The sequence below is a fragment of the Rhinatrema bivittatum genome, chromosome 4 (genome assembly GCF_901001135.1).
Source record: "Rhinatrema bivittatum chromosome 4, aRhiBiv1.1, whole genome shotgun sequence".
NCBI lineage: Eukaryota > Metazoa > Chordata > Amphibia > Gymnophiona > Rhinatrematidae > Rhinatrema > Rhinatrema bivittatum.
In genome coordinates, this window is record NC_042618.1 from 191331282 (window position 1) to 191345235 (window position 13954).

Here is a 13954-nt window from a genome sequence, read left to right on the forward strand (position 1 = left end):
TCCTCTGACCCCGTCTAAGCGCCGCTTCTCGCGGGGTTTTAAGCCCGGTCGCAGGCAGTGATGTCACTCGGCAAACTCACAGTTCTTTTAAGAGATTGCCGGCACCTGGTATGCAGCGGTCCTCCTCTCTCTCTCGAACTCCTCCGACCCCCAAAGGTGTCTTTTTATAAGCACGACTGCAGTTATACTCCATTTTTATACGTATACAGCCCCTGAGGCAGCCACTTATGAGGTGGCGAAACTCGGCCAGAGTCGGGCAATTTTAATTCAATACGTCTCCATCAAAATAAAGTATCTCTAAGGACATCTGGCATCTTTTCACTTTGTCTAATCCGCACGGCTTTTATAGATCGCCTTTCTCATTGTTTTCTGGGTCCATCCTTAATAGTACGGCCAGTGGTGCCATTTCTTTGTTCTCATTGGGACTTCCGTTCAACTTAAGTTCAGCAAAGAATATTTTCTTGCTGTAAATTTCTGAGTGATGTAATATAAAACGATGGTTTTTTTATCCAGTATTGACCAGTCAACCAGGCATTATCTTTGATCCTCACTGTCTTTAAGTTGAATAGGCTCTTCCTGTTCATTAAGACCGGGAGCAGCCTTCTACAATATAGACCTTCACTGTATTTTGTGCCAGAGGTCCCCCCTGAGGAAGCCTTCATCAGCAAAACAAGGGCCTTGGGGATTTTCTATCAGACCCAGAAAACGACATATTACAGTTTACAAAAAGAATGTTTGTGTGAAGCATCACAGTGCATAAAAAAACATGTTTATTGTGTGAATGGTAGTGTGTGAGTGTAATTGTGTACTTAAGCTACTGAATGTTTGTGAACATATTAGTATGGATGTGACCAGTGAGGTCTTCAAGAACAACAAAATGTATATTGGCGATATTTATGTATAATTGTATTACACACAGAAACAATTCATCATGAATTTATCTAATTGTTTACATTCATGTACATGAAATCTGTTTGTAACCCTTTAGAATTGTACAAGTTTATTGTATAGTTATGTATTCAGGGATACAGTAATTCATCAAGAAACTGCTTATGTATTTTAGACTTTCAGTTTACTAATACAAATATTTTAATGTGAATATTTAACATTAGTGCTTTTTTCCCTATTGGTTTTCTTGAAATAATAATCTTGAACATTAGGTGTAGATTGGGCATCAGCACAAACATTATCCGTTGGGGGTCACATACAGAGACATGGTGATCACATAGGCCTTCTTCTCTTGAAAAGAAGACTAAAAAAGGAGAGACATGTAATAAAACTATAACTATGAAGATGGGAAAGCAAAATGGAATGATCAAGGATATCCAAAGTAGACAAGATGTTGAGGAACACCAAGATGTATCTTGTCCCTTTGTCAAAGCCACACCGAAAATGACTTGCAAATAAACTGAGCGCATTTGGTATGGGCCCTAAAGTGACTGACTGGGTTAGCAAATGGTTAAGTAAGAGGCAAAAAAAGGATAGTGGTAAATGGTGAGGAGAGGGGCATTACTAGCAGTATGCTGCAGGGATCAGGCCTTGGACTGGTTCTTTTCAATATTTTTGTGTGCAACACTGCAGAAAGATTGTTGGGAAAGATCTAAGTTTTTGCTAATAGATACCAAAACCTGCGGCAGGGCTGACAACCAGAAGGGTGTGGAAAACCATGAGGCAGGATCTACTGAAGCTCAAGGAATGGTCTAGGATCTGGCTACTAAGATTTAATGCTAAAAAAATGTAGCGTTATGCATTTAGGCTGCAGAAACCCAAGGTACAGGTACAGTAAGGATATTTTCACCCCCTATAAGCACAAAGGAAAAGTGGGATATGGGGGGCGCGATCATGTCTGATGGTCTTAAGGTGGCCAAACTGGTGGTTAAGGTGACTGTGAAAGTCAGAAAGATGCGAGGGTACATAGAAAGAGGAAGGGTCAGCAGAAAAAAAGGAGATGATGTTGCCCCTGTATAGGTCCCTGGTGAGACCTCATTTGAAATACTGTGTGTTTTGGAGACCTCACCTTCAAAAGGATATAAACCAGTTGGAATCGGCCTACAGGATGGCTACTACAATGTTCAGTGGTCTATGGGGAGAGACTTAAAGATCTAAACATATACCCTAGAAGGAAAAATGGTAGAGGGGAGATATAATAGAGACATTTAACTATCTCCAAGGTTTTAATGGAAATGAGTCTTTAGAATGATGGGTCATGGGATGAGGGTGAAAGGGGATAGACTCGGGTAATCTAAGGAAATATTTCTTTACAGGAAGGGTAGTAGATGTATGGAGCAGCCTCCCCATGGAGGTGGTGAGACAATGACAGTATCTGAATTCAAGAAAGCATGAGACAAGCACAGAGGATCTCTGAGGGAGTGGTAGGGACTATAAAGCTGAATGGTTGTGTGGATGGGCAGACTAGATAAGCCATATGGTGTTTTTCTGCTATTAAGTTTCCATGAGAAAGGAAAATGCTTGCAATGTTAGATGACTTTTGACTGCATAGTACAGGGTTGTAATTTTATGCTGCTGTAAAGCTTTACCTCTGTCAGATGGTGGGCTGATTTTTTTCTGTTTGGAATAGGCTGGCAGCGGTGTTTTTGTATTTTTTCTTTGTTTATATTGTTATACCATGTGCTATATAGAATGTTGTTGCTTTTTACATTTTCTTTTGTTGCTGATTTATTATTTTTTACTATTTTATATCACCTTGTGCAACTTTTTGGCTGAAAAGACAATTGATACATTTTAAATTATGAATCGGGGCAGCCCCTTTTACACATCCATATAGCACAAGTACCATGAAAAATATTTGCCTCCATGTTTCTGGTGCCCTGAATATTTTGAGTAATCTCATCTGGGACAATATACCTCAGATTTGGGGAGAGCAAGTTTTATAACATAATATCAATGGTGATACTGTGTGTGTGGTTTTGTTTTAAATGTATTTATTTAATTTGATGACAGTAGTACTAGGGCCTAACCCACTCTTAGGAAAACAATGATATGGCAGCAGTAGCCATTTACAAAAAAAATTGTCTTTAATCCATGACACTAAAAACAAATTAGTATAAACTGAGAAAACTGTGGTCTGATACAGTGAAATTATAATTATGCCTTGTAACAGTTCATTTCTTTAGCATGGTGGAAATGTACTTTTCCCAAAATGTCACAAACAAGAGCATTCAGCTGTGAAAGATGAAACAATTTGCCAGACCATTAACACATGAGCCAAAGGGTCACTGCTTGAAAGTTGCGCAGTTTTGACAAAGCAAGCAGCTACCCAGACCCATTCTTTAAGCCTAGCTGTAGGTTGCCAGCTCAGTGTCACAGGAGGCAGCAGCTCTACAATGGCATCCTCAGACAGGTAGGTACAGTGTTCTTCAGGATAGGTTAGATAGTTGGTTAGGCTGAAAAAAAAAAATCAGTGATCCATTGAATCCAATCTAGAATAGGCTTGGCCCACTATCCTTTGAAGAGTGATGGTCTGAATGAGTGATTAGTTGTTGAATAAGCCCAAGCCGCCTTTGAATTGCTTCATCATCTCCATCACCCATGGTTGCCAGACAGTGGAAAGTCCAGATAACACTTGCTTTGGTTGCCAAGCGCATTTCAGTCATCCTCAAGAATCCTTTGAGTGTCTGAGAAATTGTCACTGTCAAAGAAATCCTGTAATGCAAATTAACTTGATAAGTTTCCCAGCAAATAGCAGGCTCTGCTAACAGGTATTAATTTTGGTACATTGCCCCTGAAATGCAAAGTCCTATAGCCAAATCAAATGCGTTGGTGGGAGGAGGCAGGGAGGGGACAGGTTTTGGCACTGTAGCAACAAGGTCTTAATGTGCCAACTGCCAATCTACTTCTACTACTATTAGACAGCAACTCATCTTCCACTCCATAACAATTTAAGTATATAGACATATTAAAAGTTAAATTAGGTTGTCCGATGTTTCATGGGTTTAAGTATTCTGAAAATTTTGTAAAGAAGAGTTTCTCCAGCTAACTTTGGAAGTTAGCTGGACAAACCCAGAGTTTAAGATTTCCTATCCCGGCAGACCAGAGAAATTGTATCCAGGTAAGTCATTATCTAGCTAAAATTTAGCCAGATAAAAGGAGGTAGGGCAGTGCGTTCTGGGGGCATCGTCTAAATTGTCAGTGAATAGACATAGTCTTTTCAGTTGGAGTGCCGTGAATAAATACTTACATGCCGGTAGTTGTCAGAGCTATCAGCACTAAGGTGTCTATTGTTAGAAGTCTGCACATGGACGCGGCTATTTTATTACTTGTGTGCGTTGGTGCACACATGTTGTAAAATATGATTCCTGGCAGATTTTAATTTCCACGCGTGCATGTGTGGATGGGTGGGCTCTTCCACGCCTAACGGAGGGGTGTTCGAAAACAACGAACAACAACGAGAGTAGGGTTTTCCCAGTTCCCTCCCAGTCCATTCCAATTAAGGAGTGGACTGGGAGGGAACTTCCCTATCCAGCTAACTACCCTTCCTACCTTTTCCCCTCTCCAGAGCAGAAGTAACTTTGGCGCACCGGCCAGCTGCCAGCACACGCTTCCCCGGGACAAGGCCTAATGACCGCTGACCCAGTCGGCTCCCTGCCCAGATCCTGCCCCCAGCCCGTCCCTTTTCGTTGGCCTAGCACTTCTGCACATATCGGGGGTTTCGCACATGGCCAGCCCATTTCTCAAATGCGCTCGGCACGCACACAGCCCGGCCACACATGTAATCCCCAGATTTTACGCATGTCGCCCCTTAAAATTCAGAAGTAAGTATTTAGTCCAGCGGGTGGAGGTAAGGACCTCTCTTCCTTCCACTAGGTCTACTGGGAACATCTGGGGTTTGAAGGTGGGCATTTGTAGCTTAATTTGGTCTAAAGTAAGGAATGTGATGGGGAGGACAGTGGAACCATGCTATTTTAAATTCTCTTGCAAAGTGAAGGAGGAGGTGGGAACACTCAGGCTGCTTTACTATTTTTAAATTCTCTTGGAAAGATTTGAGGGTGCTTGACCCACTTTTTTTTTTTTGGGGGGGGGGGGGGTGAAATATTCAGCAAGTCTATGAGTGGCAAAGTTACCTGGATAACTAACAGCTAATTTTTTCCATCAATAAGCAGACTAAATTAGCCATTACATGTGCATGATGACATCCAGCAGCACCAAATGGACTTGTCTGTCCAAGCTGTAGAACTTTTAGCTCTACTGAGCATGTGCAGGAGTTCCCATGTAGGTGTTCCCTCATGAGGCTCCTTTGTCATTTTTTCTCCAAGCTGAGGCACAGATGTTTACTTTGTCTCTCCTCTACTTTTTTCTTCAAAGTAGTTTTGATCAGAAACCTTTTTCTGCTTTGTATCACTATTTCTGCAGCCACACCAGAAGAAAAAATCTACTACAGTGAGTGATTTTAAGAGCTACCCATGTGGAAAGATCATATTCCTCACGGACGGCCACGATGTGTGTTATTGCTGTCTGTGGCTGGATCACGATGAGAAACATTGTGAAGCCTATGGACAGATGTGCAACATGATGCATATAGGGAAAAGGAACCCATACTGTTCTTACACTATGTTTGGTTCCATATAAGGAGTTACCACCCAGGAAAAGGATCTGGGAATCACCATGCACAATACTTTGAAATCCTCAGCTTAAGGTGTGGCAGCGGTCAAAAAAGCAAACAATGTTAGGAATTATTAGGAAAGGAATGGAAAATAATACGTAGAATGTCATAATACCTCTGTATAGCTCCATGGTGAGATTGCACCTAGAGAACTGTGTGCAATTTTGGCTGAAGCATCTCAAAAAAGATATAGTTGAACTGGAAACAGTACAGAGAAGGGCGACCAAAATGATAAAGGGAATGGAATGGCTCCCCTGTGTGGAAAGGCTCAGGAAGTTAGGGCTGTTCAGCTTGGAGAAGAGACAGGGATATGATAGAAGTCTACGAAATCATGAGTGGATTAGAACAAGTAAATTGGTTATTTACTCTTTCAAAAAATACAAAGACTAGGGGACACTATGAAGTTAGCTCGTAAAACATTTAAATAAATAGGAGAAAATTATTTTTCACTCAGTGCACCATTAACCTCTGGAATTCATTGCCAGATGATGTGGTTAAAGCGTGAGTGAGGATGGGTTTAAAAAAGGTTTGGACAAGTTCCTAGAGGAGAAATCCATAAACTGTTATTGACCAGGGAGATTTGGGGAAAGCCACTCCATATTGCCAAGCATTAGCAATATGGGATCCATTTACTATTTGGGATCTGGCCAGGTAATTGTGACCTGGACTGGCCACTGTTTGAGACGAGATACTGGATTTCATGGACCCTTGGTCTGACCCAGTATAGCAATTCATATGTTCTTATATCCTCTGGGAGAAATTCAAAATGAATTTCCTCAGCACAATTCTCCCATTCATTTAATAGGACGAATGGATGTGAGACCTAGATCTCAAAGATGCCTATACTCACATTCTAATTCATGCTGCCCATTGGCTTTACCTATGCTTCCAAGTGGATTTGTTGCATTACCAATACAAAGTCCTTCCATTCAGCTTCTCTTCTGCTCCCAGAGTCTTCATGTGGCAGTAGCAGTGCACCTTCATTCCCAGGGAATACAAGTCTTTCTATACCTCGACGACTGGCTGATCACAGCACAGTCTTGAGAAGCAGTTCTCTGCTCCCTAGATATAATGATTCATCTTCTACAACATTTAGGTTTTCTCATCAAAATCATCAAGTCAAATCAAGAATCCACATAGTGGCTCCAGTTCATAGGGGCATGCATTGACTCATCACTACAGAACACATTCCTGCCCAGTGAACGGATGTCCACCATAATTTCGTTCATCCAAACAGTTCCTATCCGAGGTCCAAGGCCAGGAAGCTCCCCATAATATTAGATCATATGGTGGTAGTCATCCACATAGCTCTACTAACCCATCTTCACATCTGTTATCTCCAGTGGGGTCTGAGATCTCAGTGGGATAAACTTACTTGACCCCTTTCTTCAGTAGTGTAAATCACACTGCCAGTGGCAAGGGAGTTACAGTTGTGGTTACATCCCCAAGTTTTCCGAGATGGTGCCCCACTTCATCTGCTTCCTCCTCAGCTCATCCTCAGAATGGATGCTTCTACCAGAGGTTGAGGAGCCCATTTGGGATCTTTCTGCACCCAGGGAGTTTGGTCTCCATGGGAGTCTCTCTTTCAAATTAATCTCTTGGAATTAAAAGCAATATAGCATGCTCTCACGGCATTCATAAATTTTCTCTGAAGGAAGAGCACCCTAATTCAGACGATCAGATTGCCATGTCCTATGTCAACAAATAGGGAGGAACCTGGATCATGGCTTCTCTGCCAGCAAGTGCTGAAAATCGGGAACTGAGTCAAATGATATCAAACAACTCTTTAGGCAACTTACTTATCAGGTATCTCCCAAAATTCCAGTAGATTGCCTTAGCAGAATGTTCGACCTTACAAGTGGTCTCTGCAGCAATCAGTAGCAAACAAACTGTTCAACTTCTGGGGTCTACCAGTAGTGGACCTGTTTGCATCACAGCAAAACACAAAACTAAATCAATTTTGCTCCATTCTACCAAGCAATCACAGAATAGCACAAGATGCTTTCCTACTCAATTGAGGCCAAAGCCTTATGTACACTTTTCCACCAATATGTCTCATTGCCAAAACAGTGCAAAAAATTCTTCAGGACCACATCAGACAAATTTGGTATCTGTATCTAGTCAGGCTTTATGGTAGTCCTCCCATACTTTTGGGATCAGACCCTGCTCATCTAATCCAAGATGACAGGACACTCATCCCAGTCTTACAGCCTTTAACCTCACAGCTTGGATGTTGAGTGCTCAGTGAGTATAAATATCCATTTTTCATCAGAAATCGAAAACATTTTGGTTTTGTCTAGAAAGCCTTCAACCAGAAGAAACTATGCCTTCAAATGGAAAAGATTCTTCATCTTGTGCCAACAGCATGATTTTGATTCATTTTAAAGTAAGTCTCCATGAGTCTTATAGTACTTACTTCACATCTCAAACTCAGGCCTTGCCATTGCCTCAGTAAGAGTATATATGAGCACCATTGCAGGATACCACACCTTGTTGGACAACAAACCAATCTCCATGCACCCGCTCGTGTCTCATTTTATGAAAGGACTCAATGCACAATTAAACTCTGGAATTTGTTGCCAGGGGATGTGGTTAGTGCAATTAGTGTAGCTGGGTTTAAAAAAGGATTGGATACTTTCTTGGAGGAGAAGTCCATTACCTGCTATTAATTAAGATGACTTAGAAAATAGCTCTGCTATTACTAGCATCAGTAGCATAGGATGGTTTTTTGATATTTGCCAGGTTCTTATGGCCTGGTTTGGCCACTGTTGGAAATAGGATGCTGGGCTTGATGGACCCTTGGTTTGATCCAGTATGGCATGTTCTTATGGCATGTCAAATCTCCGATATAAAAGCCTCCTGTTCTGTGAGATCTCAATGTGGTTTTCTCCCAATTGATGAGCCTTCTTTCGAACCATTAGACACATGTCTATGAAGTTCTTGACTTGGAAGTGCTTTTCGTCTTTGCAGTTGCTTTGGTAAGAAGAATTAAACTCCAGGCTCTCATCCACAAACATCCATATCTGCAGTTCTATCAACCAAAGTTTTTATCGAAAGTAGCTTGAGTTTTCCATATCAGTCAATCTATAGTTCTACCAACTTCATCCCAAGGCCCAGAGTACATGAGGAGGAGAAAGCCATCCATACTTTGGACTTCAAGTGGGCGTTGGCATATTACAAGAGACATACTCAGCCTCATGCAACCCTAACCACCTCAGGATAGCTGTCGCCAAACAAACTTTATCCGACTGGTTAGCTAATTGCAACTATCACTGCTATAACTTGGCAGGACTGCAAGCTACAGACTCAGTCAAGGTTCATTGGATACAAGCTATGGCTTCTTCTGTCATTCATCTTCGAGAAGTACCCATCGAAGATCAGTATCTGCAAAGCTGCGACGTGGTGTGGTTAGGGCATGGTCATATCTCTCACTACAGCTGGTTATCTAAGAGCTGGATAAGTTTATGTGGCTAACTTTTAGACCTGCTAGTCTAACTTATCTGGCTGAATATAGACACTTATTTGGCTTAGGGCCTGATTTACAAAGGCTTTTCTACCATTCTGTGTCTATGGGAAAAATGCTTAGTAAATGAGACCCTAAATTAGCTAGACAAGTAGCTCCCCCCCCCCCCACTTAGCTGGATAAATAGTTACCTGGATGAGTGGCAGCTGCTGAATGGGACTGAATATTGAAATGGTGCCATTAGCTAGATAAATCTGAACTTTCTCACTAAGTGGCGCTGAATGTTGATCTCAAAATAATTAATTATGGATTGTGGGGGTTAGGGAAAGTCTTTACAAATTGGCATTTATGTATTTATTTATTTATTTATCTATCAATTGTTTACATACCACCCCCATATCGAAGCCCTGGACTGTTTACAATAAAAGGAGCATTCATACATTTAGGTTAAGATATAGAACCTGCCACGATTTTCATAATTATCACACTACTTATTAGTTGCCATTACATTTTTTGTTTTTTTTCAAATTGCAAAAATGTAATGTATTAATACAAAAGTAGAGATGTGAATCGGAACCGGAATCGGTTCGGATTCCGGTTCTGATTCACATGTGGGTTTTTTTCAATCGGGCCCGATCGCGGTTTTGTTTATCGGCTGCTCCCCAGCCGATAAACAAAAAACCCACCCCGACCCTTTAAAAGTAACCCCTTAGCTTCCCCCACCCTCCCGACCCCCCCAAAAAACCTTTTACAGGTACCTGGTGGTCCAGTGGGGGTCCCGGGAGCGATCTCCCGCGATCTCCCACTCCGGGCCGTCCTCCCGCTCCTGGGCCATCGGCTGCCACTAATCAAAATGGCGCCGATGGCCCTTTGCCCTTATCATGTGACAGGGTATCCGTGCCATTGGCCGGATCCTGTCACATGGTAGGAGCACTGGATGGCCGGCGCCATCTTGTGCTCCTGCCATGTGACAGGGGTTGACCAATGGCACCGATAGCCCCTGTGACATAGTAAGGGCAAAGGCTATCAGCGCCATTTTGAATACTGGCAGCCGACGGTCTGAGTGCAGGAGGTCGCTCCCGGACCCCCGCTGGACTTTTGGCAAGTCTTGTGGGGGTCAGGAGGGTCCCCCAAGATTTGCCAAAAGCCCTGGTGGTCCAGCGGGGGCCCGGGAACGATCTCCTGCACTCGGGCCATCGACTGCCAGTAATCAAAATGGCGCCTATAGCCTTTGCCCTTACTATGTCACAGGGGCTACCGGTGCCATTGGTCAGCCCCTGTCACATGGTAGGAGCACAAGATGGCTGGGGACTTCAATGTTGATGTTGTCAGAAATTAATTCAATGAGAGGGGAAGGGTCAAGTTCTAGAAGGCCTGGGGGGGGGGGGTGGGGGGGGAGTAGACAAGGCAGATTTGTATTCCGGGGATTTGAACAGACCAATTTCAAATCTGAGAGGGGTGTCAATGATCATAGGTTTGAGTTTTATATACTTTTTCACTGCTAAAAGGAGGCCTCCGCCTCTTTTCTTAGGTCTCGGAATGGTAAAGATATCATAAGAGAGCGTGGGGAGCTGATTGAGGAGAACAATGTCAGAATCCTTGAGCCAGGTTTCTGTGATGGCACAGATTTCAGGCTTGCAATCAGTCAGGAGATCGTTGAGGATTGGGGTTTTTTTGGAGAGCGATTGAACATTGAAAAGGACTATGGCTAGGGTTGTGAGTCCTAGTAGCTGTGTCAGGGGGGAGATGAGTATGGGGAGAAGGGAGTTGCGATGGGTGGGAGAGTTGTAGTGGGGGAGGAATGGGGGTCTGAGAGATGGGTAGTGAATGTGGGGGATTGGGTAGGTTGCCATTATAAGGCCAGGGAGAGAAGGAACAGAGGCGACTGAGGGTAATATTATCAGCAGTGAAAGACAGCCAACGGGGGGGGGGGGGAGAGGGAAAATTAGGAAGGAGAATAGAGTTAGGGGTCAGTTAACAGTGGTGAGATTGGGTAACCTTAGGGGAGGCAAATGCAGTCGCAAGAGAGGTACATTTAACAATAGACATACTGTAGCAGCTCCCGATGGGTCTGGGCACCGGTTGTGCTGAGCGGCCGGTGGATAGAGTAGGCAGGGATCGTTGCAGTCAGTACTTTTAAAGTCTGAGTTTGTTGCAGTCCTGTTGGGAGTGGAGCTGGAGGAACGGAGGTTGGATGGTTCGTTGCTTTCAGGTTGGTATGAGGTGCGAGGTGCGCACCAACGGGTGCACCAAGAGGCAAGCTCCTTTGGTTGCGCTCCTTCATGCGCGCGGTGCACAGCGCCGCAGGTAAGAACCCAAGCACCTTCTTTATGGACCTCTCTACCACTTGACATTCATTCCATTTCCAATTACTAAAATTTTAGGAAAGCAGTTAATTTATTGAAAAATCAAGTCTTATTTGATAAAATTTGTTACTTTTGCAGAGTGGATGATCGTAATTTTGTGATGCTGAAACACCATTGATATGTTGAATTCTTTGTTAATTTGATGTCATTTAATTTGTATTTTAATTTTGATTGTGTATTTGTGGACTTTTAATTGTATTTTTCCTTTGTTATGTTGGAGTTATTTTATGTTATCTGAAGTTTGATTGTTTTAAATTTTGTACTACTGCTTGGTTAATGTGTTTTCACAAGCGGGTTATAAAGTTTTAATAAATGAAATGAAAGTGCAGGTTTATCCATAAAACAAATTATTGGACCGGTAATAAGGCCCAGTCAGAGAAGGACCCTGGCACTTTTGGCTCACCTCTAGCTGATGGGAGCTGTTGTTTAGACACTGGAGCAGAGGGAGAAGTATTGGCATGTGTACTTTTATGCATGGTGAAAAGGGATGGGCTAAAGCATGTGCAGGGATTTCATTTTGAAATCTCTGTAAATACTTTTACCCTGGGTACTTTGCTGGTGCAAAGGTGCAAGTGCAAAGTATGTAGGGCTAAACAATCCCCACGGCACTGGCTGGCCCGTGAATTTTCAAAGAGAAACCTCAGGGGGAGTTTCCCATTGAAAATTGGATTGCAGGCCTGTAGGTACAAAATTGGCAAGCAGCCCATAGAGTTTCTTTATTGCTCTCGAGATGTTCTATGGCATAGAGGCACAGCAGAACCATTTATTCCCAGTTGCAGCAAATGTTTTGTCATTGTTGTAAACATTGTGGCTGATGCATTATTGAACTTACTTCAGCTGTTTCAGAGAATGAGCTGTTGGGCCCATAAACAGGATTTGGTATGGTCACTAATGCTGGGTTCATGTTTTCCCTGCCAAATACTTCGCCATCATCCATATCAGCCTGTGGAGATTCAAAAAGGGCTTAAATTAGCATAAATTTTAAAGTTGTGAGTCTTTGGAGAGTAACATGGATTATGATGCACACAACCACTATCAGGTCCATCAAGTCTGCCCAATTTCCTGTCCTGTTGCAATATCGAAGACCACACATGATCTCCAGGTTTACCATCACTTACTCTCAATTGGGGAACTTCTATGCTAATCCTATGCTTTCTGAAATTCTGTTACTGTTTTGGTCTCTGCCAACTTCACTGGGTGGTTATTCTATGCATCTAGCACCCTTTCAGTGGAGAAACATTTCCTTATGTTATTCGTGAGGCTAGCCCTCCTTTTGAGTCTCATACCATGACCTTCCATTCTAGAAGTTTCTTTCCACAAGAAAATGCTTCCTGATCCTCAGTTGTGTCTTTGAGGTATTTGAGTGTCTGTATCATGCCCCTTTTCACTAGATTATACATGTTTAGGCTATCAGGCTATCAGGCCCTAAGGGATCCAAAGGGCATTTCTCATATTTTATCTAAGAGAACAGGGATCAATTTTCAGAGTTTAGGCAACAAACTTAGGCCATGATTTAGTAAGATATTTTTCCCATAGACAAATAATGAGAAAAAAAAACCTTGGAAGGGACTTAGATATCTAAATCAGCTTCTCTGAAATTGACTAGAGCTGAAAGTCTAAATTTTAAGGGCTTACTTTTATTAGGTACCTAAATTTAAGTCCTAAAAAGGAGATGATTGTGAGGGTGGGGAATGTTAGACTCTTAGCATAGATTTTCAGCATTAGGCATCTAATTTAGGTGTAAGTGGGCTTTTGAAAATTGCTACCATATATGCCATTGAATTATCCATAGGATTTACCCACACTTAATGCGGGTAAATGGTTTTTGAAAATTGCTTCGAGAGTATGTTACATTTATACACACAACTCCTTTGAAAATTCACCTGTAAGTGTTTTTGAAAATTGGCTTCATAATGCTTAGAACATCTGGCCCTAAGTCTCACATTAAAGGGCTTATGGTGCAGTCTTTGCAGCATTTTGGTAGCCCTTCTTTGGACTCTGATCATTTTTGGAAGTACGTAAGGATTAGCAGCATTTCCTTTCTCTTTTGAAACTACATTTTTTAGCTTAAAGAATTACCTTTCAAGTTCAAACCTCATCACCATCCAAATGTACTTAAAGAGAGGAGCAGTCACATTTTTAGCACTCTCCTCCTGACTTGTTTATTTAAAATATTTCTAGTCTGCTTATAGCAAATGTATCATGCTAAGTGGATTACAAAGCAAATAAAATCATAATTACATAAAATACATTCCAATAAATAAACATATGCAAAATACAGAAAACAATAAAAAAAAATGAATAAAACTTGAAATGGGATGTACATTCATTTTTTGTTGACTTTCACTTTGGAAAATCAACAACAACAACAAAAAAAACAAAACACCTGAGAGCTGCCAAAACAAAATTAATGCTTTCAGAACTGTAGCCAGGCAATGTGGCGGCTATGACCAAGTGAAAAACTGCGCCCTCACCCATTATACAACACATGACACCATGAGTTGG

At 42.1% G+C, this 13954-nt stretch overlaps 1 protein-coding gene across 1 annotated transcript in view; it reads right to left on the reverse strand.

The window, feature by feature from the left end:
- Window positions 1–3020: 3020 nt before the first annotated feature.
- The window catches only part of STAB1 (stabilin 1), a 335521-nt gene continuing 324587 nt past the window's right edge, over window positions 3021–13954 (reverse strand). The window contains exons 68-69 of the mRNA XM_029599456.1: window positions 12282–12392; window positions 3021–3663 (exon numbers count right to left, since the gene is read on the reverse strand). Coding sequence (XP_029455316.1) covers window positions 3607–3663; window positions 12282–12392 — 168 coding nt within the window. The 3' untranslated portion in view covers window positions 3021–3606. The remainder of the gene's footprint in view (window positions 3664–12281; window positions 12393–13954) is intronic.